This window comes from Melanotaenia boesemani, chromosome 4 (genome assembly GCF_017639745.1).
Source record: "Melanotaenia boesemani isolate fMelBoe1 chromosome 4, fMelBoe1.pri, whole genome shotgun sequence".
Classification (NCBI taxonomy): domain Eukaryota; kingdom Metazoa; phylum Chordata; class Actinopteri; order Atheriniformes; family Melanotaeniidae; genus Melanotaenia; species Melanotaenia boesemani.
Genome location: NC_055685.1, coordinates 3,715,494 through 3,743,220, shown reverse-complemented (window position 1 = coordinate 3,743,220; position 27,727 = coordinate 3,715,494). Strand labels below are relative to the sequence as shown.

Here is a 27,727-nt window from a genome sequence, read left to right as displayed (position 1 = left end):
GACGACAATCTCTAAACTCTTCACCCGCTCCATAGACTGTTTCTGTGTTTGCAGGAGTTTGTTCTCATCAAGTTAAGTTTTTCCTGTTAATCCGTTGCATTAAGCATCTGCTCAGCAGGAGGTATGAGTTCACCAAACCTGATGTCAACAAATCTCTCTACTTTAAATGATTTTACTTATGTTGTGTACTTACTTACTAAGAAAACATACTTAATTTCTTCTCATGTTAACAGAAAATATGAGACATACAAAAATGATTTTTCTGACAGTCTGAACCAAACACGCTTCTAACTAAACAACCTCCACAGAGACATAAGCTGAAGCTTTTTAATGGAAACTTGCTGCCTTTGCTTTGGATGCAGATGATACACTTCGTGGTCACGGTCCAAACGTTGACTGTGGCATTCAGGGAGGAGTGGATTTGAGTAGATGAGGTTAAAGAGATCCCATTCTTCAGAGAGAAAGGAAAGTTATTGTGTGAAATTCCTGTGGGCTGACTGCTCGAGCAGAGCTGTGCAGCGGTCCTGAACATTAGTTGGAGATTTCACTGGACATTTTCTCTCCATTCAAAGCTTTAGAAAACAGCTTGGTTATTCTCAATCTCACTGAAACGTGATTTTTCTGAAAACAATTTACGTTCATATTTTTATCTGAAAAAAGTACTTTCATCGCTGTCCACCTCAGGTAGAGACTGTCAATGTATACTCTTCTTACTTCAGAATAATACTAATAAAAATCACTTTAAGAATTTTCTGGACACATTTCTATTCATGTCAATCATATTTATGGTTCAATAGCTCACTGTACTGCAGAAAGTGTCAAAAATACACAACTCCAGTTCCAGAAGAAGTCAGGACTCTGTAAAATGTAAATAAAAACAGAATGCAATGATTTCCAAATTTCATCAACCCATAGTTTATTCCCAGGAGAACATTAACAACACATCAGTTGTTGAAACTGAGACGTTTTTATCATTTTATGGAAAATATGAGCTGATAGTGAATCTGATGGCAGCAACAAGTCTGTGAAAACAACAGGAGCAACAAAAGGCTGAAAAAGTAACTGGTACAAATCAGAAACAACTGCTGGAGCATTTGACAACTAACTAGGTTAACTGGGAACAGGTCAGTAATATGACTGCCTCTCTGAAATGCTCCTGTTTTTCCCTCAAAGTCTCTCAGATGGAAAGATAGCCAGAGGTTCACCAGTCTGAGACAAACTTGCTCTAAAGATTGTAGAATAATTTCAGAAAAATGTTCCTGTTGTGGATTTTTTTCTTAAACATGATGCTAAGTAGGTAAAAGTAAAAAGAAAGAAAGAAAAAAAGGGAATAATTCTAATCAGAATGGCATCAGTCAGTAGAAAGCACAGCTCGAATGGCATACTCGCCCTATATACATAACACACTATAAGAAAACCGGAATGTCTATCTAGCATGTCTCTGTTCGTAGCATGTAGCATGTCTGTGGCGCACACACAGGCCAGGTCATCCTAACACTCTGCCATGAACAGAGCCCAGACGCCGAGGAGCCACCTTAGGACGACAACATGATGTCTAAATTACCGACTAATATCAAAGATCAAAATTCCAGTACATGTAAAATTATGAAGACTTTGAATATCCCACCATCTACAGTGATGCTGTGCGATGTTCAACGTCACCCTGGAACTACTTTTTACAGACGTGTTGCTGCCATCAGATTCACAATCAGCTCATATTTTCCATGAAATTGTAAAATGTCTCAGTTTCAACATCTGATTTGTTGTTTATGTTCTACATGGAATAAAATAAGGCTTGATGAGACTTAGAAATCATTGTATTCTGTTTTTAATTCACATTTTTCACAGAGACCAGTGATGTCCCGGTGATGTAAAAAAAATCCTGCATTAACACACACACCTGCTCCTTCTTCTTTTCCAGATAAACACCAATGGGTTTGTGGCTGTTGAGTCCCCTCCTGATGAGAAGGAATATTTGGGGAAGATGCCTGGCAGTTTCAAAATGATAGCAGCTCTGCTGGGAGACCTGGACAACAGTGATGGACAGGGACAAGTCCACTTCAGGAAGGACAACAGCCTGGACATACTGAGTCGAGCTGCTGAGCACATCAGACAAGCTTTCCCCAGAGAGAAAGAAGTGGAGCTCACCCAAGTCTTCATCATCACCTGGGAGAACCTGGTGGCCCAGGGAACGTCCGGACGAGGGGACGGGCTGGATGCCAAGGTGGGTGAGATACAGTTGACTACATATTATAGATCTATGGTCCTACTTATGTAATCAGAGTTTTATTGGAAAATACTCCTCAGATAGTCTGACATGATTTAGAAGAAATGAAAAAGCTGATTTCTATTGATACAATGGATTTTTTTCATCACAGATAAGGAAATAACATGTCAGCTACAGAATAGGGCTGCAAAGATTAGTCGACGTTGTGGACAATAGTCAACAATAAAATAGTCGACAGCGAATTTAGCCATCGACTATTGTCGGCCAAAAAAAAAAAAAAAAACTACAGAGTGAGACATCGTCTTCTAATCCTATCTCTGCTGAGAGTTGCACAATGCGCAATAAAGTCCGCCAGGGGAAAAATATGGTGGTGGACAAGGGAGGAAAACCGCGGCGGAGAACTTTAAAAGTCTGGGATAATTTCACGTTAAACTTACAAAATAAATTAAATACATGTGAGATTTGTAAAGCGGACCTTGTGTACCACAGAAGTACGTCTGCAATGCTCGAACATTTAAAGAGGAGGCACGTCGGACTTACTTAACAACCTCATGCAAGATTTCAAAGCTGAAAGTGAAATAAGATCCATTTATAATAATCATGAGATACATAATCCGATTGGTCGACTAGTCGTTTTAATAGTTGGTGACTAATTGACCATCAGAATAGTCATTAGTTGCAGCCCTACTACAGAACAGCCTGAGCACAGATGCGGTTGTTACACTTATTAATGAGTGTAGACTGTTGCAGTGGATCGTACCTGGCTGGACAGGTGTACTTCCTGTGCTGCGTGAGTTATTACCTGCTAAAAGTTCACAATGGAGCAAGTGATGGATGATTAGCTGTGTGTAAGCTGTTAATCATCTTCTTCAATGTGTTGAATTAAGAAATATTGACCCAATGAAAAGTTATACACTACCTTTCAAAAGTTTGGGGTCACTTTGCCACGGGATTCAATAGGGAAGTGACCCCAAACTTTTGAACGATAGTGTAGCTAGAGTTCATGACTCATTCTTGAACCTGCGAACCTTTGTGGCTTCACCCTTCCTCTGGTTTGACCAAAGTTCACATCGCAGAGCTAAAAGTAAAGAGCGGCATCGATCACCAACGTTTCTTAACAGCAAATTTCTTTTAATTACACACTTTTTAGAAAGGTTGGGGCATTAAGAGATGTTTTCTCATCCAGAACTCAATCTTACGAACACTCAGGAGTTCTGGCAAGTTTAAACAAAATCAGTGTTTGTGTTGCTGCCTGTTGTTCAGTTCAGTAAAAAAAATAAATAAAAAAATAAATAATAATAATAATAATAAACGTTCACAGATGTGAACAACTGTGGGCCCCTGAGCAAGGCCCTCAACCACCTCCCAACTGCCCTCCTGTCAAAACACTTTTTCACTGTTGATTAGGTACTTTTTCAGATGAGAATATTTCTCATTTATAGTATGCCATGTATCGACATGTATGGACTTTTGTCTGCACTTTCTGAGCCCTTTTAGATTTCTCTGTGACACTGCATCATTTTACAGCAGCGTTTTGCTTTATGACACTGTGATCAGTGATGCGCACCATGGCTGAGGTTTTGAGACTGTCAAACTCAGCCAAAAGCAGAATGGTGTACTTCTAAAAGCATTATGACTGGTACTGTGTACCAGTTCATCCAATTTGTTGATCAGACTGTTTAAAATTCGCTCACAATTTTGATGAAGCTTCATCCATGCTATTTCCAGGTGGTTTCTACAGAGGACTTCCCAGAAATTAACATCTGGGGCCTCATTTATCAAAATGTGCATAGTGAAGCAAACTACAGGTGGTGTCTGTGGCGCTAAAAGGAAAAGCTGCACATTTCAACTTTAGATTTATAAAAGTGTGTGCTTGCACGTCCCACGCCTGTTTCCATTTATAAATCAGAATCAACTCTAAAGCCGGCGCATGTGAGGGAACGCCTTCCCACGCCCACTGGTGGCTATAAATGGTCAGGTGAACGCCTATAATAAACATCATGCATGATGGCTCAGGAGGGAAAAAGAGGGAAAAAGCAGAATTTTTTGGGGTGTGAGACAGAGATCCAGATGGACCACATTGAAAAACACTAAATTGTTTAATTGGTGGGCACGGCGTGGGCATTACTGGTGTCAGAAAAGCAGAATAGTGGCAGCAAGTGGGAGATGCTGTCATCCTGTGTCAGAACACAAGACACGCCAGAGGTATCGGACCATGTGGTGATTGTGTAAGAATAAATAAATAAATAAAGGAAATCCACCTCTTGTGTGTTTCACAGGCGTTGCATCACTTCTAGACCTCCTGTCTGCCCCACTGTGCTGGATCGCGTTTCACATTTTCTTTTACTGACTGGTAAATGTTAGGATCCGACTCTCCACCTCAAAATTTCCTTGATTTTATTCTTTGCCGTTGGTGTCACACTTTCCCGTTTTCCCAGATTCTGTTTGTACGCCATGGTCAGAGTTTGCATGGAGGTAGGAATATTCTCCCGCCAAGTTTGGTTTTTATAAATCCCAAAAGCTATATTTGGCATACGCCGGTATTTGTACCTACGCCAGCTTTATGCATGAGGAAATTTCGGACTCTGAAGGGTTTACTCTGTTGACTGATTACTTCTGTCAAGAGGGCAAACTTTACCCAGTTACTTATTCTAATAATTTATGCTAAAGTAATTAATTTGGTCTCAGTCTTTTCTTTTATAAAGCTAATTCGAGCTGCGTCTTTGTGTGGATGGTTTGAAAAAAGCTAAGTTTAAGTAGGTACAACTGTAGACATAATTTAAGAATGTTTTCAAATATCTCCTTTTAGAGAAACACCTTCCAGCTTGTCGTAGCCTTGACCAAGTCCACTTCCTACGCCATTCTGTTGTATCCCAAAAATGGCCTGCAATTCCTCTCCACGTCAGTAGGGGAGGAGAATAAGCTGCTAGAGGCCGGCTTCAATGAAGGCAGCACTGCTGGCTGGTTCTGGAACACAAAACAGGGGACGTACTTCCGCATCACTACCAATGAAGAGACCTCCATCCGGGAGCTTACCACGTATGAAACAATCTCTGCTTAACTCTTAAAGATGTTTGCTTTGTGCTGAAATTGAAAATACAAGTTGTATTAGATTCTTAATTTATCCTAAATCATTAAATCTTAGAATGAATAGCTAATTGACTTACATTTTTCATAGGTCATAAAATTCTGCATAGTTAATGGGGTTGCATCCCATGAAAATGTATTGCATCATTTGGAGAGAACCTTTACAGAACATTTCTGGTTAATGTCTATATATTTCCATTGTAAAAAAAACATGGATGGGAGAAGGGTGCCTTTAGTCTGTAGTTGTTCTTTCACTGGCAACACATAATTTTTCCTTCCTATATTCAACCAGAAAGACAAATTCTGCAAGGAATGGAGTTTGGGTGTACAAGATTGGCCCCTCATCAGCATTTATTACCATTGAACCAGGAATGACCACTAGTTCCCCTGAGGACACCACCAAACCTCCTGTTACCATGTTGCCAAGGCAAACAGATGAACCACATGAGCTGGACTTTACAACCTATAGATACCAAGTGGTAAGGACAACTGATGCAGTTCCAGAGGATAAGGATGAATTTCCAACAAGAATCCCCACTGGAGACCAATCCAGTGACCCAGAGGCTAAGACTGTCTCACCAGGTTATACTGAGCAGGAATACCCCGAGCCAGAGACTATCACACCAATGCCCACCAGCCTTGAAAACATTCAACAGCAGTACCCGGACCAGTCTGGGTCAAGATACCACACTCCAGAGAGTTTGCAACCATTTAAGAACATAACTGAATCACAACAGGCTCCAGTTGACCCAAGGTACCCTGACTCTGATGTGGATGAACCGCATTACACCAGCCGTGAACCTGCTCAACCAGTGCGGCCTCGTTCACGTCCACAGCACCCCCAGATTGTTGTGGTGGATGAAGATCTGGATGTGGATGGTAAACATAAATTTTAACAATTAGTTTCCTTTTTACTTGAGCTTGTCAGGAGCTTTGTTCAGTTCTACCTAATGCAGTTACCTAGGTAACTGACAAGTGTTTTTTATTTCTGTTCACAGTATTTGCATACAATTTGGAGACATGTGCCCGCAACAGGAACAAATGCTCGGCTTTTGCTGACTGCCGAGATTACAGCAATGGCTACTGCTGCCAATGTAGACCTGGTTTCTATGGCAATGGAAAAGATTGTGTTGCAGAAGGTGAGTTATATATTTTTGAAAATGCAATTTTGACAAAGAAGAAGCAAGTACAGTGAAGCTGAGCTTGTTTAATTGTTTCAACCTATCTAGTTCTGGATTTCATGAACTCCACAGATTCCTTTTCAAGTTTTGCCTGACTCTGATGAAACTACTTCATGTGTAATCAGTAGATTTTTGTTGTGTGCTAGGTAAACCCCAGAGGATGAATGGAAAGTTAAATGGTCGCGTGTTTGTGGGGGGCTCACCAGTTGAGCTTGATAACAAAGATTTGCACGCATACGTGGTGGCTAATGATGGAAGAGCCTATGTTGCCATCAGCAGCATCCCAGACAGCGTGGGCCCCTCCCTGCAACCACTGTCCTCTCTCGGGGGCATCATTGGATGGGCCTTTGCTCTGCAGCAGCCTGGATACCAGAACGGATTCAGTCTCATTGGTGAGGAGTTATGTTGCTGTTGATTTAAAACTTGACGTAAGCTGATGGGAATAATTTATTGTGCCTGTTATTCTGTTGATCCTTTTTCTGATGCCAAACATCTCTGAAGTGTTGAGGCTTGTGCTCAGTAAACCTCTGAAGGTGTTGTTAAAGTAAATGCATTTACAAGAACAGCTGAGACATGCTATACAGTTAGAGTCAAATCTGGTCATTGATTTAGACCGGTACATGTCCATAAGAGAGGGAACTAGGTTATTGGCCGAAGTGTGTTTGTTCTTGTAATTTTGGATTATGATATTTGTTCCATTCCAGCTTGTTTGCATCATGTTTCTTCTGGTTGACCTATGATGATCCAAAACAAACTTTAAACATTTTGGCTGGCAGTAAACTGTCAAACCGTGATGTGAACAGCTTGAAGGTCCATTTCTGCTACATTTCGAACAACATTGCCCATATTCTTCCATATATCTTCTACATTGTCATGGTTGTTAAGCAGTATGTCCACCAGAGGGCAGTGCAGCATTCAGAGTTCGCCTCCGATTTCCAAAGATGGTGATTGTGGAGGCAATCATGATGATGTAGTAGACGTAGGTGGTCTGTGCGGCCATTAAATTCATCTTTGTCTTCTTTGAACCTTTTACTGGGCGCCTGTGAGCTATAATGCTCAACACTGCCCCCCATGGTGTCTGGTGGTTCTGCTCAGTTTGTTACATTGGGGTACTCATTCACAAGAGCCCTGAAAACTGATCAAATTACGCACATAAAGGACATAGGTGATAGGTGAAAACCTCTTTATCTCTGTACATGTCCCAAGTGCTTTACTGTTTTACAAACAAAGGTAAATTGTCCCTCTTCGTTGTAACTAGCTCTGTGCAATGGAGTTTTCTGTTTTTTTTCAGCTTAAAACTTGGGGTGGGAACTTCTCAGCATGTGCAGTCTATAAGAGCCATGGCATACTGCAGCCTCTGAATTTTTTTTCAATGCGGACAGACAAGTGTGCAGTCCTTTGAAAAGCTATCAGTCTATGGGCTCTGAAGATGATGCTACATGTTGGTCATTTCCTGATTGTTTGAAAGTCAGCTTGAACTAGCTAAAGCCATTACATAAAAGATGAAACACAAAAACAAAACCTAAGTCATAAGGAAGGGAATGTGAAAATAGATTACGACAACTGCACTGGACAGTTATTCAAGACTTAGCTTTACTTCAGCAAAGAACAAATCTTTTTTCATTTTGACTTGTGTCTTTTTTACAGCAGACCAAAGCTAAAGGACATACAACAGCAACCCCCCAAGTGGCAGCATAACTTTATAACATGTAAAATTGCATTTGTGGGGCACCAACAGAGACCAAACAGAGAACTATGGCCAGCCATTAAGTGTGAGTCTACATGAACTCACACATGAATATACTTAGTCTGTGGTTCCACTTGATTCATACAACTGGTTGAAGCTTGTTCACAGCTTCACAACTGCTCTGTTTGTTATTGTAGATGGCCTAAGTGTTGCATTTTAATGTAGACTGTTGTCCAGCTGAACTCCCAGTGATCTATAGTCCTCCATCACCTCCAACTCTTCTCCCAGGATGTAAACTGTGCTTTTTTTGACTCCTGTTCCTCCTGAAATCAACAATCATCTTTTGTTTCACAAACTGACTCAAACTGACTGACCAGTTCTCTGTACTTGGTTTCTTGTCCATCACAGATACTCGCCACAACTGCAGAGTAATTAGAGTATTTCTGCAGATGACAGGACTGACAGTTTTGTTAGAAGTCTGAGTTGTAGTTTGAAGAGAAATGGTGAGAGTACAGTCCCTTGTTGTGCTCCAGCACTGCTGACCACCAGGCAGAGGAGGTCTCAGGAGACAGGCAGGCTGGAAGAGTGTGAGCACATCCTGCTTGCATCATCTACATTCATTCATTTTCATCCTCATCCTTGCAGGAGGAGTGTTTTCCCGGCAGGCTGATGTGGTCTTTCAGCCTGGTAATGAACGACTGATCATCAAGCAACAGTTCAAAGGAATCGATGAGCACGACCATTTGGTAGTGAGCACAGAGCTGGAAGGACGTCTGCCAGTCATCCCACAGGGATACTCTGTCCAGATAAACCCGTACAAGGAGATCTACCAGTATGACAAAAACTGTAAGAACACTTACTGATGAAAACACACTGTTGACTTTGCCTGAAGCTAAGCTAACACAATCCTATTGGAGTTACCATGACCTTGTTACTGTGTATATGATGTGTAGCTTTAAAGTTGATCCAGTTATAAAAAAATAAATAAACATGGTAAAATTTAAATTGGACCCTTTTAGGGCCAAAACAAATTCCACTTCTATATTCTGAAGCTGTTTCTTCTCCCAGTGATCACTTCCTCCTCCAGCCGCGACTACACCATCATCTCCCCTGACGGCAATGCTCAGACCAGAAGCTACCAGTGGCGTCAAACCATCACCTTCCAGAGCTGCCCACATGATGAGGCCACCAGTGTGGCCCAGTCCACCCAGCAACTCAGTGTGGACCAGATCTTTGTAATGTTTGATGCTCAAAACCATCTGATCCGCTACGCCATGACCAACAAGATTGGCTCAGTCCACAGTAAGTTCCAACACCATGAGCTCCAGGAACACCAGAAAACTATCAAATGCTTCATTAACATACTAGAAACTGGGTTTGGAAGCCGAGGAAAAAGTCATCAGCACAGAAGGCAAAACAAAGTTTTTTTCTTATTTTCAATGAAAATGAACTAAATAATGTGAAAAGTCAATGTGAGCCCTGCGCTTGATGGTTCCCGGTCAGGTTGCTGCTGTAGTCACCCTGTGGTCATCAAACCAAATCATTTTTTTTCTTTTTTTCTTTTTTTTGGACCCAGACCACAGCAAACCTTTTAGATTTGTTTAGTATAACTTGACCCTTTTCCCCAAGCCCTATCTCTTATATCAACAGTTTCTCAGAAATGGTAGTGTGTAACTGTGCCGTAAATTGTGATGGATAGCTTACCCTCCAGAAGGTTTAAAATCCAGCCACAACATGTAGAGTTTATTCACAAACTCTATCTGGTAAATCAACAATGGTCCATGATAACAGCATTATTTATCACATTTCATCATAAAAATATCACTATCACTACTATGTTGCTAAGAGACCTCTATTTAGACCTGGAAATTTATGATGCAGCCACTTTCCACCAATCAGAGGGCTTAGATTGACGGTAACGTCCAATCAGGAGCAGCCAAAGATCAACCCATCAAAGATGGAATAAAGCCAAGAAGACTTTTCTGATGCACGGTGGCGCCACAAAGCAGCTGAGCTGGAGTTGGTTTAGTGAGGATAGCAGGTAAATAGTAGCAGGAATAACTGGAAATGAGGAAAAAGTGGAAACATGGAAATAGTTTCTGTTGTGTGTTTGTTTCAATGCCAATATTTTTTCTCCTGAAAGCCAAGACTTGAAAGGATGATGAGATGAGAAAAGGCTTGGTCACTGTTGATCTGTGTGTTATTTCTACAAAGTTCTGTTAGTAATAAATTCTGCTTTCTTCTTCTGGTCGGCCTTTATGCTGCTACATCTATTCATACGTTCATTTTACATCATTTTAGCCTCATAATCTGACAGCTGAGGCTGGAAACATCGTGTCTGATGCTGACTGGAATTAAAAGCTTTAGCTTCTACATGCAGTTATATATATATATATATATATATATATATATATATATATATATATATATATATATATATATATATATATATATATATATAATAGGCAGACCTAAATGTTAAACAGTTTGTAGGTCATTCAGGTATAAGAAAAAAATACATACCTTTGGATTTTACACTGTTGGATAAAACTACATAGATACAGTTTATAGCTTAGGCAAGTATCTTTAAGATTTATTTTCTTATTTGATATTTCTGATATAGAAATATTTGCACAGTTTGTGTTTTGTAAAGTTTGGTCTCAGATAAACATGGTGGTGTAGTTGACACATTTTTCATGTCTGAGAGGGACAGCCAGAGCAGAGCGATGTATTATTACCTGCAGGAATGCTCTGAAACACGCCTCCAGCAGTTAAACACCTCGGTGGTGTTTGCAGTGGAACATCAGAGGAAGACAAACAGCAATCTGAACTGGGTTGTATTTCCTCAGCTGCAATCAGAGAGCATCAGCAGGTGGTGGAGGTCAGCTGGTGAGGTCAATGAGATACCACATTTGTATTTTTTCAAGGGGCAAAGGTAAAAGAGCAGGAGGGCTCTTTTATCATGCAACACCCCATCAGTGGGTTTGTTGATGGGATGTTGGAGAGTCTCCCTGTTATACAAACAAACACAGGCCTCCTCAGCTGGGGTTTGTTGGCATAAAGTGGGACATCGGGGTCATGTTTCCTGCGAGGAAGAAATTTCAAATATGGAGTCTCAGTGTTCAGCTGCATGATGGGAACAAGAGGGTTCCAGAGACTTTTTTAAAAATTCAGTTCAACTTCACATATAAGTGAAATAACAAAACAACACACACACAAATTATATATATATATATATATATATATATATATATATATATATATATATATATATATATATGTAGTAAGAGAGAGAGAGCGAGACAGAGAGAGAGAGAGAGAGAGGTAGGTAAGTAGGTAGGTAGGCATGTTAGATAGATAGATAGATAGATAGATAGATAGATAGATAGATAGATAGATAGATAGATAGATAGATAGATAGATAGATAGATAGACAGACAGACAGATTGACAGAGAGAGAGAGAGAGCGAGAGAGAGAGAGAGAGAGAGATAGGTGATGAACATGACTTATCTTCCCATACATCTGCCAGACAACTGATGCTAATGTTTTATGTGTCTGATAGACGATCCTCCGGAGCAGAACCCCTGTTTCACGGGCCGTCATGGCTGTGACATCAGCGCTGCGTGCAGACCTGGGGAAGGCCTCCAGTTCAGCTGTGAATGTACAACTGGTTTCATTGGAGATGGTCGCTACTGTGTTGGTAATGCTCCCTCCACTCTCACACACTCAGTGTTCAAGGTTTTTCCAGGTTTATAGATGAAGGTTTAACCATGGCTGATGTATCATATTTTATTCATACTGTTTCTGTTGTACAAGAAGCTAAGAGGACCCAAGAGCAGACGAACAGCCTTGAAGTAACAAAAAACTGTTTATTGACAAAGGCAGTAAGTAGTGACGGCAGGGCAGGTTGGCAGGAGAACTTCTAGACAGAGTGGAGCAAAAAGTTAAATTCTCACAGATCACTTTAACAACACCAAGAATACTGCAGAGACCAAACATTACCACATATGTGCAAGCAACGATCCGGCAGAGGTGTGTGAGCCGACCAGAGTATGTATGCTCTACGAGTAATGAGATAATCATCAGCTGTGTGAGAAACCTGCTGCCAGAAACAGAAGCTCCACCTGCAAAGAAGACACACACACACACAGACACACACACACACACACACACACACACACACACGCCCACACACACACAGAGACTACTGCCAGGTTAAGCAGAGCCATGACAGTTTCTGAAACATATTGCATCATTTTATGGTAAAAACTTTGCACAAAACTTCATTGTATACAGTCTGATACTTGTCTTCTGCCCCATGGAGGTGAACTTTTCACTGACATTATAGATGTTTTTGGTAGCTTTATTATTGTCAAACAAATAATTACTATTATTCTGTATTAATACTATAAATGTGTAAAATCACATGAACACTCCTTATAGGTATTTAAGTTTATTTATTTCTATCTTTTGATGCTAACATAAAATAATAGAACAATAAGTAAACATAAATCTCCTCTGCTGTATGAAGAATAAGTAAATCTTACATACTAACTCCAGATGAAAAGGCTACAGGACCTCTGCCTGGACTCTGGAAGCTTCTTTCTGGAAACTACACTATAGAAATGCTTTTGAACATTCCTTTAGAAAGCACGAAAACATCCATCTAGCTCTGACTTCCAGCAGGCCTTTAGCAGAAAAGCTGCTGTTTGACACATAAATGAAACTGGAACAGTGGAAATAAAGAAACAAGATCACATACCTGGAACTAAATAGGCTTTTTGCTACAGACCATCAAACACTGACCAGTAAAAGACATCGACAGAGTCAGTTATGTTTGAACAGTAAAACTGTGTAACATAGCATCCAGTAAACGCTGCCGAACGAGTCATGTTGTGCTTTAATCGTGTACATAATGATAAAATTGCAAGTGACACAATAACAGTTAATTTCGGTATTATATAGGTAAACATCATTTAATCAAACTACAAAGCATTTATCTCGACTGGTGGTTGTCCTCCAGGAGGTGAAATGTATTCACTGTAAGGTCTCCTTTAGCTGGATTTAAACTCGCGTGGCGTCTGCGTATTACGGAGCCCGTCTAGTGTCAGTGGTGAAAAAAATAAAGACCGGTAGGATTCCGTGCACGCGGATTATGAAACCGTGCTCACAGTTTAACAATCCGTTAGCACAGATTATGAAACCGTGCTCACAGTTTAACAATCCGTTAGCACAGATTATGAAACCGTGCTCACAGTTTAACAATCCGTTAGCACAGATTATGAAACCGTGCTCACAGTTTATATTTTGCCATTCTCTTCATTCATCCTTTTGTTTTCAGTTTTTTCTGTTTATGCCATCAGTTAATGTTTTGCATTTGTTTTTGTTGTAATTTTTGACATATGTATCGGATCTCAGGTAGAACAAGTAAAATTTGTCTGCTGTTTCTGGGGTTTGGTGCATTTAGTTTTCCTTTACCTTAAGAGTTCACAGTCAGATTTAGAATGGCAAGGATGTAACTGTAATTCCTACACTTCACCACGAGAGGGCATGTAACAGTGAGCGCTACTGTCTCGATGTGTGAAAGTGGTCATATCCTGAATATAAAGAGTTTAAGTTGTATCCACATCAATGTATTAACCTATACACCCATTGTATACTGATAGATACATAAGGGAAGTTTCTTGAGTTTAAAACTTTGAAAATAAATGAGTATTGTTTGGTTTCGTATGCAAGGTTTATTTGTTTTGGAGCATCAACAATGGCAAGTGCTCATCAGACCTCTGCAGCTCTTAAAATAACATGACTGCAAATGATTAGAAAAAAATCCCTTAGCCTGTGAACTGCCCCTCCAACATTAACTTTGGAAAGAAAAACAGCTCCAAAAGTAAATATTTTACAACATGCAAATGTCCAGACTTGTCAGTGTGCAATTACAACGCATATATCTTTGAAAACAACAGTATTTCTACTTAAATATGTGGCCTTAAGAAATTAACAATGTCATTTGTATTGATAACATTTTGACTCGATTTGCTAATTCAATAAAATGTTCACGTGGTTATGTAAATTAAAGTTGTTTATGATTTTTTTAAAAACGGTTTCATAATCTGTGCTAACGGATTGTTAAACTGTGAGCACGGTTTCATAATCTGTGCTAACGGATTGTTAAACTGTGAGCACGGTTTCATAATCTGTGCTAACGGATTGTTAAACTGTGAGCACGGTTTCATAATCTGTGCTAACGGGTTGTTAAACTGTGAGCACGGTTTCATAATCCGCGTGCACGGAATCCTACCGGTCTTTATTTTTTTCACCACTGACACTAGACGGGCTCCGTAGCGTATGATAGGGCCGGCGTACAAATAAAAAGATCCAGAAATCTGGAAATACAGAATCACAAACTGACCAAGGGAGTTCTTCTGCATAACCACACTGCGTAGCAGGGGTGCACGTCAGGTCTGGAAGAGGTGTGTGTCAAGCCTCCAAGGACCTAGGTGGAGCCTACGGTGACTGTACGCAACACGAGTATAAATTCAGCTCTTCTCTGAAACTTTTATAGCTGCTTTACAGGCTGGAGGGGCGGCATGGCTCAGTGGGTAGAGTGGTCGTCCTGTAGCCCAAGGGTTGCCGGTTTGATCCTCGGCCTGTCGGTTCGATCCTCGGCCTGTCGAGCTCATGTCGAGGTGTCCCTGAGTAAGACACCGAACCCCTAATTGCTTCTGATGGGTCGTGGTTGAGCGCCTTGCATGGCAGCTTCTGCCATCAGTGTGTGAATGTGTGTGTGAATGGGTGAATGTGACGTATATGTAAAGCGCTTTGGATAAAAGCGCTATGTAAGTACAGACCATTCACCATTTGGAGAACTCCACAATGACACCTTGGTCCACTTTTTTCTATAACCCAAAAAATCTGACCGGGATGATTTAATCCGTTAGATTAGAGGGAAAAACTCTTCCTCTGCCGAATTTCCCAGAAAGCAGCACAAGTGGTAACACATGGATGTAGTTTTCCTTCCTGATCTGATGATCTGGTTAAAACATGATTCTTTATGGAAAGTGGTGATTTTGATGGATATTTATGATCCATTAATCATGGCTTAAATTCCGCGATTTGGAATGAAGTAACTGTAACATTCCTACTTATCACAAAGTAATCAACTGCACATATATGACAATATTAATGATAATATTCCACATGAGAGTAATCTTGTGGCGTGTTGTTTGCAGATATGGATGAGTGTCAGGAGACTCCTCGGGTCTGTGGACCCAACGCTGTCTGCAGTAATCAGCCTGGAACTTTCCGCTGCGAATGCTCCACTGGCTTTGTGTTCGCCAGCGATGGAAAGACCTGTATTGGTATGTTTGAACTGTTTGTGTGTCTGTTAACGTCACTGTGTGTATTTCTATACGTGTGTGTGTATGTGTGTCTGTATCTGTCTGTATGTGTGTGTTTAAGGAATCCCATGTTCCCAGATCCAGATATTCCAAAAGCTGCAAACATGCATGAACTACAGAGGTTTTTACCAACTTTAAAGCACAATTTTATGTTCTTTTTACCCAGACATGATCTTTAGAAAGGTGTGTCTCTTGTTCGAATTCATTAACATCGGTATTTGTTTCTTTTTATAGTTTTTAAGAACAATCCTAAAAGTTCTGCCAAGAAGTCACCAACAGGCACGGATGTGTTTCTGCTCAATCATCCTTCAAGAAAGTCAACAAGAATTAGTTTCATTTTCAGTCAGAAAACTGGAGAAAAAAGATTAGAAAACAAAAGTTTGTCAGCACCACCTGTTCAACTTCCTGTTAACACTAATATCTAATCAGCCAATCACATGGGACTATCTAGTCATGTAAACATGGTGAAGACGACTTGATGAAGATCAAACTGAGCATCAGAATGAGGAAGAAAAGGGATTTTAATTATTTTGAACATGGCATGATTGTTGTTGGAGTATTTATTGGGATTTTCACACACAATCATCTCTAGGGTTTACAGAGATGGTCTGAAGAGGAGAAAATATCCAGCGAGCAGCAGTTGTCTGGTCCAGAATGTCTGGTTAATGTCAGAGGTCAGAGGAGAATGGACAGACTGGTTGGAGATGATAGAAAGACAACAGGAAGTCAGATAAGCACTGGTTCCTACCACAGCTCCACATTCAGATGCTAGGCTCAGAATTTGGTGGAAACATCATGAACAGGATCCATCCTGCCTTGGATCAACGCTTCAGGCTGCTGCTGGTGTAATGGTATGGGGAATGTTTTCTTGGCCCGCTTTGGGTCCCTTAGTACCAACGTGGCCTGGTTTAACCAGCACAGCCTACCTGAGTATTGTTGCTGACCATGTCCATCCCTTTATGACCACAGTGGAGCATCTTCTGATGCTACTTCCAGCAGGATAATGCATCATGTCACAAAGCTCAGATCATGTCCACCTGCTTTTTAGAACATGATGATGTGTGCAGCCAACATACCTGCAGCCGACATACCTGCAGCAACTGTCACTTCAATATGGATCAAAACCTCTGCGGAAGGTTTCCAACTCCTTCTTCACATCACAGAATCACAGAGCTCTGATCTGACCCCAGACCATCGGAACCAGGTTTTTGGAGTTGTTGCTGACAAAAGTCTGGATGCTCTATTTCAGGGCTACTCACTTCGGTCCGCGATTTCGGTCCTATGAGGTTTTCAGTGAATTCCTGCTTCAACACACCACAGTCAAATTACATGGATTTGACATTCTCTCACAATGACTCCTTAATTTGAGTCAGGTGTGTTAGAGCAGGAATACACGGAAAACCTTCTGGACTACGTCCCTCATAGGACCGAATTGAGTAGCCCTGCTCCATTTGCTCCATTTCTTCAAACAAAGACCTGGTATATTAACTGGTCTTACCACAATCCAGGATTTCACTCTGTGATGGTCCAACCCAGATGCCTCAGAGTCCAGAGCAGTCGACTCTGGACCAGGTTGACATGCGGCTTCTTCTCGGCTCAGTAAAGTCTGTGAATATAACTCTGTTGTAGAGCTGATGACGGTTTCCACGGTAGTACTTGTTCGTGTGGTTCTATCAGCTGGTGATGATGATGGTTTTGGATGCAGGTCTGTCTGAGGGATCAGAGATCTCCATGTCCAGATCAGACCTGCTCCCTTTTCCTTTACTGAACTTCCTCCAGATTCCCTGAATAGAGTAATTACATTCTGACTGTAGAAGGAATAATATTTTTAAAATCCCATCAATATTTCTTTGAGAAACTTTGTTTTTAACTATTCAATGATTTTCTCACATTTGGGGATAAACTGGAGGTCTTTGACGAATGCTGATTACATCACCTCACATCAACAGCATCTCTGTTTTTATCTCATTAGAAAGCCTAGAATTTCCTGGTATCAACATCTTGTGGTCTGTGTTCCAGCAAGGAATGGAAAACTAAATGTAGAATAAGAAATGAAAACAAGTTGGTCAAAAAAACATGAATTATCTAGGTTTATACGGTGAGAGACGAGATAAAAGTAAAGTGTAGGAATCCCTGTGTTTGTTTTGTGTTCACAGGTTCTTGCTGTTTTAGCTTCTCCTGATTTGGGGTTTAGTGAGGGTCTGGGCTCAGCCCGGTTCTGTGCAGGCTCTGACACGTTGTGTTGCTTGTTCTGCAGAGGAGAACCGCCCGGTGGATCACTGCCAGAGAGGAAGTCATGACTGTGACGTTGCAGAGAGAGCACGGTGCAGCTACAGCGGAGGATCGGCCTACACGTGCTCCTGTCTGCCAGGTTTCCATGGTGACGGCCGACTGTGTCATGGTGGGTTCACGGTTATCATCTCAGACCGACCTCTGCTGAGTGGAGCCGACGGCTGTTTTAAACTGTTATGACTTTCACCAGCATTCGCATTAAAATAAGCCTTCAAGCAGTCTGTGTTGAAGGTTGCAGCAGAGGAAACATCTGGATCTTTTACTTCTTTTTTTTTACGCAAGTGTTCATTGTTTTGATTCATATTTTTTAAAGAAATGATGATGAAATGAGGTCTGAGGTTGACTTTTTTCTAAGCAATTAAAGTATTGTTTTTTCTTGGGAAAAAAAACGACAAAATAAATAAAAAAAAAAGAAAGGAAAGAATGGTTCTGTTAAACTTTGTCTGATGACATGTCAGTCCTGTTCATTCCCTGGTGTCTGCATTTAGTGTCGTCAAATGAGTTGATCAGTTCATCCCCCAATAGATGTTGCAGGTAGATAAGCACTCACTGTCAGGGTGGCTAAAGACCTCATGTCTTGCAGAAGGGGAACTTTTTTCTGGCAGAGCCTGGAGGATCAGAACATGAGCCTCACAGCTGGATAACTCATCTGTCAGATGTATAGAAGTGAGTAAAGGCAGGAGGCAATAAAGTTTAAGTCAGGATGCTTTAAAGAATGATTCTCAGGATGGTTATCAGATGAGTTATTTTAACTACGAGCACCTCAGAGGACCGAGTGCGTCCTTGTCTGGACCTAAACTGTCTTTGTCTTTCTTCATGTGATGATGTTGAGATCAGAACCTTTTATAGCAGGGGTAGCCAACGTTGGTCCTCGAGGGCCCCAATCCGGCAGGTTTTCCAGATTTCCAAATGTTTCACTGAGGCTTTTTAATTTTTCTGTCTGTAAACTGAGGACATTTGTTTAGCTTAACAAGATCATTGTCTGTGAACAGAGAACAGCAGGATGAAATCATCTTTTCAGCATCATCATCATGTTGGAGATGTTTCTTTTAGCTTGTCTCAGTCATCGAGAGGAAACAAGTGATTATTTCTTGTAAAAATTCTGATGATGAAGCTGCTTGTGTTCATCTAACAGGTGATTCTGTGGCTGCTTCTTAATCTTTGTTTTTATTTATCCACTGGTTCAGATGTAGATGATTGTCAGCAGGATCCATGCCACCGCGAGGCTCTCTGCTCCAACACACAGGGTTCCTTCATCTGCCAGTGTCGTCCAGGTTACCAGGGAGACGGCTTCCAGTGCAGTCCTGCATCGTCAGGTAGGTACTAAACTCTGACACAGAGCTGATCATAATCCCTATCGCTAATATCATCAAAAGTTTCTCAGGAACAGTAGTGTGTAACTCTGTGGGGTGAATTGTAAATGATAGCTAGTGGTTCTCAACCTACTTTCTTTGGGGACCCCCTTCTTGCAAATACATTGTTCATATTTTTCTTAAAACAGGAACAATGCGTGAACATTAAACACAATAAGTCTGAATGTCCAAAGCCATTGGGACTCCCTGTGCACTTTGGGGGATGCCCTTGAAGGGTCCTGAACCCCAGGTTGGGAACCACTGCTTCAGGTGATCTACTGAGCTTTTCCTGACATTTATATCCTGTGAAGGAGGTTTACACAAAACACAAAATGTAGTGTTTACTCACAAACTCTATCTGGTAAATCCACAGTGATCCATGATAACAGCATTATTTATCACATTTCATCATAAAAACATCACCATCACTACTATGTTGCTAAGAGACCTCTATTTAGACCTGGACATGATGATGAAGCCACGTCCTGTCAAACTTTCCACCAATCAGAGAGCTTAGATTGACGGTAACGTCCAATCAGGAGCAGCCAAAGATCAACCAGTGAGCAGAAAGTTCTATGTGTGTGTGAAAAGAAGAAAAATAATGCTCCTCTATGGCTGGAATAAAGCCAAGAAGACGTTTCTGATGCACGGTGGCATCACAAAGCAGCTGAGCTGGAGTTGGTTTAGTGAGGATAGCAGGTAAATAGTAGCAGGAATAACTGGAAATGAGGAAAAAGTGGAAACATGGAAATAGTTTCTGTTGTGTGTTTGTTTCAATGCCAATATTTTTTCTCCTGAAAGCCAAGATTTAAGAGAACGATGAGATGAGAAGAGGCTTGGTCACTGTTGATCTGTGTGTTATTTCTACAAAGTTCTGTTAATAATAAATTCTGCTTTCTTCTTCTGGTCGGCCTTTATTCTGCTATATCTATTCATACATTCATTTTACATCATTTTAGCTTCATAATCTAACAACTGAGGCTGGAAACATCATGTCTGATGCTGACTGGGATTAAAGCTTCAGCTTTGACATGCAGGTTTACATAAAATAAATATATAAATAAATAACCAAACAAACAAACACTCCAGGCAGAAAAAACATGATAATTAGACATGGAATTTTAAAGGTCAATAATGAAATATTTTTTCATGTGTGTTTGGAACTTTTTCTCCCTCCATCCTTTGGCTTTATGTGTTAAGTCAGTTTGAGGAAGGGCGAGAAAATTACTCCATGTTATGGTTCAGAAGTGTGTTTGTACAGACGGCTCAGATAGAGGCTGTGTAAACTCTGAAGAGAGTAAACACTGGTCTGTAACGTCATTCTGGTCATGGTTGTGTAGGTTTACATACTCAGAGTACACAGAGACTAGGTGGCATGTTGGTGAAAGATGCTGGAGAAGTGATCGCAGTGTAAACAAACTTCATATCAGACTCAACAAACATCGGACTATGGGTTTCAGAGGTTCAGGATGGAGCTAAAAAAAAGTCTGATGAATCTTCTGCCTTTAATGTGAACATAGTGCCACTTCCACCAGCTGCCATAAGGTTGGACTGGATCCATGAAAACATATCAGGTGGATTTTTAGGTTTTGGGATTAATCTTCTTGCTGTAGACTGCAGTTTGAACTTGGTGCTGGATATTTTCTACATATACAGTGAATAAAAAAGGATTTTAATTGTAAAAGCAGCACTACAGAACTTTGGCAGATTTTCTCAGTGAGTCGCCCCTAGCAACGGCTAATCCAGCATCATCGTCATCCTGTCTCTGCTCTGAGATCTCTCCAGCCAGTAAAAGTCAGCCTGATGTTGACTCATCTTTTCTATTGCTCTGTTCTTTTCTCTCTTCCTAAATGAATGTCCTCCTGCATTTCTTTGGTGTGTGTTTCAAACAGCCAGTGTGTTGATATCCAGTTGCTAGCATGTAAAGCAGTGCATTAAGCGAAAATGGAAAAAAAATGCGAAATGTGATTTCTCAGCTTTCGAATGCTGCAGGGCAACAAAGGGTCCAGGAATGTGCATTATGAATGTCAGTGGGCCGTAAAACAAGTCAGAAGCTCAGAGTTTTGCGGTTGGAAGGGTGTGTAGCATTGCTTTAAAACTCAGAAACAACAAAAAAAAAGTTTACTGCTGCAGGATATCAAAAAAATATCATTAGCAAAAACTGAAAAACTGCATTACAGTTATCATCATACTTGTAAATGAAGCCAAAATGAATTGTCAAAAGATAAGTTGCTTAAATAATCAACATTTTATTCAAGAAGATGAGAATCCTTGCAAATGATTTAAAATGGAATGAGCATCCTTTTAATGGGCCACATTTCAGTGAGAATTTCAGACTTATTTCACCCTCTGACAACAGAAACAGAAAATTTGGTGAATGGGGACACCTTTATTGGCAGGTTGGCTACATTTAATTACAGCAAATGTGAACACAGAGACCAGCAAACAGATGTAAAAACTGAACTTCATGATGCTAATGAGCTTCTTTTTAGCGCACTTTAGCTACGTTTTCATAGAAAGCAGGAACCAGCATTTCCTGTTGAAACCTTAACCTCGGCAGTGCATTTAAGATTCTGACGGGCAGCAGTTTTATGATCACAGAAAACCCAACTCTTCATCTCTTCCCCCTCAAAGACCAAAAGTGTGATAACATCCAACCACCGTCAGCTGAGCTGCAGATGTCTGGTTAGGGTAAAGATATGTTATCTCCATTAATGGTCCAGACAGGGAGGCAGTACTCAAAGACCCACTCCGGTGAAAATCGTGTTTTTCATGTTGTTCACATGTCCATGTGACATTTATCTGATGCTAGAGGACATATCTTGTGAAATATTTGATAAAAATGGCTTTTATGAGTATTTCTGCATTTAAATCATTGTGAATCAAAGGCAGGCAGAAAAGCCCAGACAGAGCCCAGACAGACCCTCATTTACATGTCATAATCCCACAGGGCAGCGGGGGTGCGGAGCACTGAGCAGCGCTGACTCCGTCCACAACTCAGAGGCGAAAAGTCCTGGAAAAAGTCACAGGTTTTGTGATTTTTGCCAAAAACTTCATAATCACAAATTAAATACCACTGAGAACATTTTAAATGGTTCCAAATTAGCATTAGAGTGGGTCTTTAAAAGATAACACGGGGGAGCAGCTGTAACGCAGGAGGAAGAGAAGTTGTCTACCAACCGTAAAGTTGGTGAATCGATTCCTGGCTTACTCTGACTAAATGCCCATCCCACGTTTCCACAGAGTTTGTAAAAAAGTCAGCTGAGGAGACAAGTTAAATCACACTGGTTCTGAATAGTCAAGCCTCTGGGACCCCCTCTTGCTCTTTGGGGAACCTCGCTGGGGGTCCAGGGACCCCATGTTGTGAACCACTGATGTAGACAAAAACATACAGATGAAAAACAGCAGTCCATAACTACAGTCAGAGTTAGGGGTTAGAGTTAGAAGTTTGGTTGATAGCTGGTCTGGCTGTCAGTTTTTTTGTTGTTATTGTCTCTCAGAGGTTTGCTGCAGTGATTTCAGATGTCAAGAGCTCAGCGATAATTACAGCTTCCTCCTCTGCACCAAAGTTTTTGTCATATTTTCATCCATTTTATGAGCCTCTTGGCAGGCGAGACACATCATTTTGTGTCCCCTGTAAAAACACGTCACCACATCTCTAACTGTAAGCAGCACACACTCCTTTTCTTTTGTCTCAGCAGCCAGTGTTTAATTTCTGTTGGGGGTCCTCAGTCATGTCTCATTGTTCGGGATACCTGTGAGTGCATCCGGCTGTCTGTCAGATAGAAGTGTTATGGCTGCTGTTTGGTTTATCAGATTACCTTTGAGGATAAAAGTGAGGTGAGCAGAGTGTTTCCTCTGGATGTGACCGCAGGCTGAAAAAGCTGTGCTCATCTTTAATCTGCAGCTTCTCTGCACACATTTGTCTGCTGCTGCCACGTTGTACAGCATGTTGAAAGTTTGGTCCGCTCTTATTTTATCAACATTTTTACCTTTTAAAGGAAAAAAATGAAAAGAAGAAGATGTCTGTCTGTATTTATACATCATCGATTTATAACCATCTCAGACACAGTCCAATTTAATCCCATTCATTAGTCCAATTCAGTTCTCTAAGTATAATTCAACTCAAACAAATTCACATCAGTCTAGTTTATAATAACTGGTTCACATAAACCAATTAATCAATATAATGTCCAGCTAAGGAAATAATCCACATATATGTGAATCATTTTAAACTTTAAACTAAATGGAGATATGGTCTTAAAAAGTATCATCACAAATGTTCAAAAATCAAACTGCAAATAGCTTTATGTAGGTAAAAGGCCCCAACAGTATAAATCACCCCATTTAAGTATGCTAGCTTACATATTCGTGCAGGTCAGATGAGTCAAGTGTATATACACAGTGTAAAAAAACACCCTCTCATCTTCCCTGGGTAGGCTGGGTGGCTGTTCATTCCAAGCTTGTTTCCTCTACCAGAGTCCTGAGAGCTTGAGAGTCCTACGCAGTATCTCAACTGTTCCTAGGACTGCACTTTTCTGGATGGAGATGTCTGATGTTTCTCCAGGTATCAGTTGGAGCCACTTCTCCAGCGTGAGGGACACAGCCACCGGTGCTCTGATGACCACTGGTACTACTGTTGCCTTCACCTCCTAGGCCATTTCCAGTTCTTCCTTGAGTCCTTGGTATTTCTCCAGTTTCTCATGTTCCTTTTTCCTGACATTTCCATTGTTGGGGGTGGCTACATCGATCACTACGGCTGTCCTTTGTGGCTTATATATGATCACAATGCCCGGTTGGTTGGCCACTACCATTTTGTTGGTCTGTATCTGGAAGTCCCACAGGATCTTAGCCCTTTTATTTTCCACCACCTTGGGAGGCGTTTCCCATTGTGGCCTAGGGGTCTCCACTCCATATTCTGCACAGATGTTTCTGTACACTATGCCGGCTACTTGGTTATGGCATTCCATGTATTCTTTGCCTGCTAGTATCTTGCACCCTGCTGTGAGGTGCTGGATTGTGTCAGGGGCCTCTGCACAGCCTGCACCTGGAGTCGTGCCTGGTATGGTAGATCTGGGCCTTAATTGCCCCTGGTACTCAAGGCTTGCTCCTGCACTGACATGATTAGTGCTTCTGTGCTGTCCTTCAATCCATCTCTTTCTAGCCACTGGTAGAGCTTCATATCAGCCACTTCAGCTATCTGTCGGTGGTACATCCCACATAGGGGCTTGTCCTCCCATGATGGTTCCTCCATTTCATTCTCCTCCAGGTTCCATTGCCTGAGACACTCAGTGCTTCATCCCTTGGGGCCATCTTTCTGATATATTCATAAAGCTGAGATGTTTCATCTTGGATAGTCGTCCTGATGCTCACTAATCCTCGGCCTCCCTCTTTGTGCTTAGTATATAGCTTCTGGACAATGGATTTGGGGTGCAGCCCTCCATGGATGGTGAACAGCTTCCATGTTTTAACATCTGTGGTTTGAACTTCCTGCTTTGGCCAGCTTATTATCCAAGCAGGGTATCTGATCACTGGCAGGGCATAGCTGTTAATTGCCTAGATCTTGTTCTTGCCATTGAGCTGACTTCTCAGGATTTGCCATACTTGTTGCAGATATTTAAATGTGGTAGCTTTCTTTGTGGATTCTTTGTGGTTGCTGTTTGCTTGTGGTATGCCAAGGTCCTTTTAGTTGTGAAATGTTCACTGAAAAGTCATGTTGTTAAGTCTAGTTTACTGAGTACAAGTTAGTCTGTATTCATTAATTAGTTAGTGTTATAATTCTGACATGCACAGGAATCTTTTATTGTCTTAGAGCTATGACTGTCTTATTTTGAAATGCTTTATTTTGAAGTAAGTGACTGTCTTGACGGAAGAGAAAAAAAATGTTGTTTATGACATCAGTGGAGAAATGTGTTCGTTGTTCTGTTAACTTCAAGTTCGAAATTAAAGGTTAAAGACATCCGTATTGCCTGATTTATGAAGCTCCAGTTACGTAACACTTTTAGTTCTCCTCAACATCTGCTGTTCTGCACTCTTGGAGTGCAAAGCCCTCTGTATGGACTACCTGCCCTCTCTTTGTTACCACTTGGCCACATTTCTCCACTCCAAATTACATTCTGATGTCCCTGCTGTATATCCTGGTGGTGTAGATCAGTGAGTTAATGTCTTGATAACTGTTAGTGTACAGTTTGATGTCATCCATGTAGAGGAGGTGACTAATGGTGCCCCAATTCCTGAGTCGGTAGCCATAGCCAGACTTGTTTATTAAGTGGCTGAGGGGGTTCGGCCTATGCAGAACAGTAGTTCTGTCAACCAGCAACTGGTGTTTGGCTCCTCTCGTACCTTTACCAATGCCTTTCTGTGTCTCTGTCATGTATTGATCCATGTGCCAACGTATCTTAGCCGCTATGATGCCCGACAGGATCTTCCATGTTGTGGAGAGACAGGTTATCTGCAGATAGCTGGATGGGACTGTTTCCTTTTGCTCACAGGACAGTTCACCCTTTGGTCAGCCAAAAAAAACAGACAGACAGACAGACAGACAGACAGACAGACAGACAGACAGACAGATAGATAGATAGATAGATAGATAGATAGATAGATAAAGATATCCTGGTTTGTGTAGGAGGAAGTAGAAAAAGTTATTGCTTTATGTTCACAGTTCGTACAGTTTGAAATAATTAATATATTAACATAACCTGGAGTATTTATCCCCTCACTTTTTCTCCTCATGTTTATTTTATTAAAATGAGTCTTTCTCGTGGCTGCAACAAAGTTTCCACCGCTTATGTCTCCTGAGATTGAACAAGTCTCCATCTTCCAGAAGTAAAGCAGCTGGTGTGGGGTGGAAGCTCTGAGTCTGAAGGAACTTCTAGATCTCAACAAACATCCCAGCCATCATGTCCACTGCCGATGTCTCACTCTGACCGGTTTTTTGTCCTCAGAGCGTGAGAGGACACCGTGTGAGCTGCAGAGAGAGAAAGCCCAGGCTGCCAGCTCCTCTGGTTCTGGGTTATTCTCTTTCTTCCGTCCTCGGCCGACACCGTACACCCCACAGTGTGACCAACATGGAGCCTTTGAACCAACGCAATGCCACACCAGCATTGGACAGTGTTGGTGTGTGGACGCCAAGGGCCTGGAGATCCCCAACACCCGCACCGGACCCGGCAGTACTCCTCTGTGTGAGTCCTCTTTTAGTAGCACCAGCAACAAACTGATTTTTTGAAACCAGTAACATTTGTTTCTACTGTCCCATTAATGATTAGAATCTAATGAACAACAATGACGGGATAAATGTTTGTTGGGTGCATCAGTCTTTATGCTGCACCGTAGATGTGTTTACCAGAGCATCTGCCATCTGCTGTGCAGGCATCAACCAGGCTGTGACTCCCTCTCCATCGGGTCCGACCCCACGGCCCGACGTCCACCCCGTCGCTCCGGGAACCCATCTGCTGTTCGCTCAGAGTGGGAGAATCGAACATGTCCCGCTGGATGGCTACAGGATGAAGAAAGAAGAGGCCAAACCTCTGCTTCACCTCCCCGTACGAACAACTGCACCCTACACTGTCTTCTACATATAACACCAAGTATTTTACATTTAACAATTATTTAAAAATTTTATTTAAAAAATTATCTTTATTTTACATAAAAACAACATATAAAATATAAATAGATAAATTCAACCCATTGTATTTAGAGAAAAAAACAAGAAAAGGACAGTTTTGTTTATTGGTTGAAAAATAATACAGGAAACATAATTTCCAAAAATCAAAGAAAGTTCAGAAAAAATAAAAAATACACATTGATGTCCTGAAAGAAAAAGCTATATTATAGATTTGAATGTATAATAATGTTCTATGCGTTCTGTGCAATACTGCTTACTTGGTGATGGGAGTCCAGGGACTCGGTTGGTGGAAAAGAATTTCCCCTCATGGACAATAAAGTCTAAGTCTTTAGTGTTTCTAGTAAAAAATTGTGGTAAAAATGTCAAGAACAATTTATATCTTTACGTCATCCTTTTCCAGATTTCCTCCAGCCTAATGAGCTGAAAGGTGAATACAGGAAAGAACAAATAAATAAACAAACACATATATAGAAACAAGATAATAGATAAGTAAAATGAATAGAACATGAGAAAGAGCTCCTTTTCCCTTCATTCTCTTCTCCCTCCATCAAAATCACAGTTCATGAAAAAAGTCTTCTCAGTTAGTCGTGATTCTTCATGTTCAGTACATTTTCCTTCACTTGTACAGGATGAACTCGTCTTTATGTTTCTGTAACACTCCCTCTTCCCCACACATTCAATCCATTTGTGTGGACACAGCTTTCCATCCAAAGCCGTGGTGTGAGCCACATTTCCAGGCAGCTTCTTCACAGCTTTCATCATCCAAATATAAGAACTCATGAAGTGGGATTTTTCCCAGTGAAGCACTTAACCCCTAAAATCCATAAAAAACACATAACATCAGGAATGATGAACCAAACCAGAAAATCCTCATTACAG

The 27,727-nt window shown here is 41.1% G+C and overlaps 1 protein-coding gene across 2 annotated transcripts in view; it reads left to right on the top strand.

Annotated features, from left to right (window-relative positions):
• The window catches only part of LOC121638340 (nidogen-1-like), a 50,050-nt gene that overhangs the window by 10,903 nt on the left and 11,420 nt on the right, over nucleotides 1–27,727 (top strand). For both annotated transcript variants that reach the window (XR_006010012.1, XM_041983066.1), the window contains exons 2-14: nucleotides 1,922–2,224; nucleotides 5,037–5,266; nucleotides 5,607–6,193; nucleotides 6,313–6,453; nucleotides 6,642–6,887; nucleotides 8,828–9,028; nucleotides 9,251–9,484; nucleotides 11,746–11,883; nucleotides 15,413–15,541; nucleotides 17,838–17,981; nucleotides 19,060–19,188; nucleotides 26,169–26,405; nucleotides 26,593–26,765. Coding sequence is in view for 1 of the 2 variants with exons in the window: in XM_041983066.1 (XP_041839000.1) it covers nucleotides 1,922–2,224; nucleotides 5,037–5,266; nucleotides 5,607–6,193; nucleotides 6,313–6,453; nucleotides 6,642–6,887; nucleotides 8,828–9,028; nucleotides 9,251–9,484; nucleotides 11,746–11,883; nucleotides 15,413–15,541; nucleotides 17,838–17,981; nucleotides 19,060–19,188; nucleotides 26,169–26,405; nucleotides 26,593–26,765 (2,892 nt within the window). In the remaining variant the exon portion in view is untranslated. The remainder of the gene's footprint in view (nucleotides 1–1,921; nucleotides 2,225–5,036; nucleotides 5,267–5,606; nucleotides 6,194–6,312; nucleotides 6,454–6,641; nucleotides 6,888–8,827; nucleotides 9,029–9,250; nucleotides 9,485–11,745; nucleotides 11,884–15,412; nucleotides 15,542–17,837; nucleotides 17,982–19,059; nucleotides 19,189–26,168; nucleotides 26,406–26,592; nucleotides 26,766–27,727) is intronic.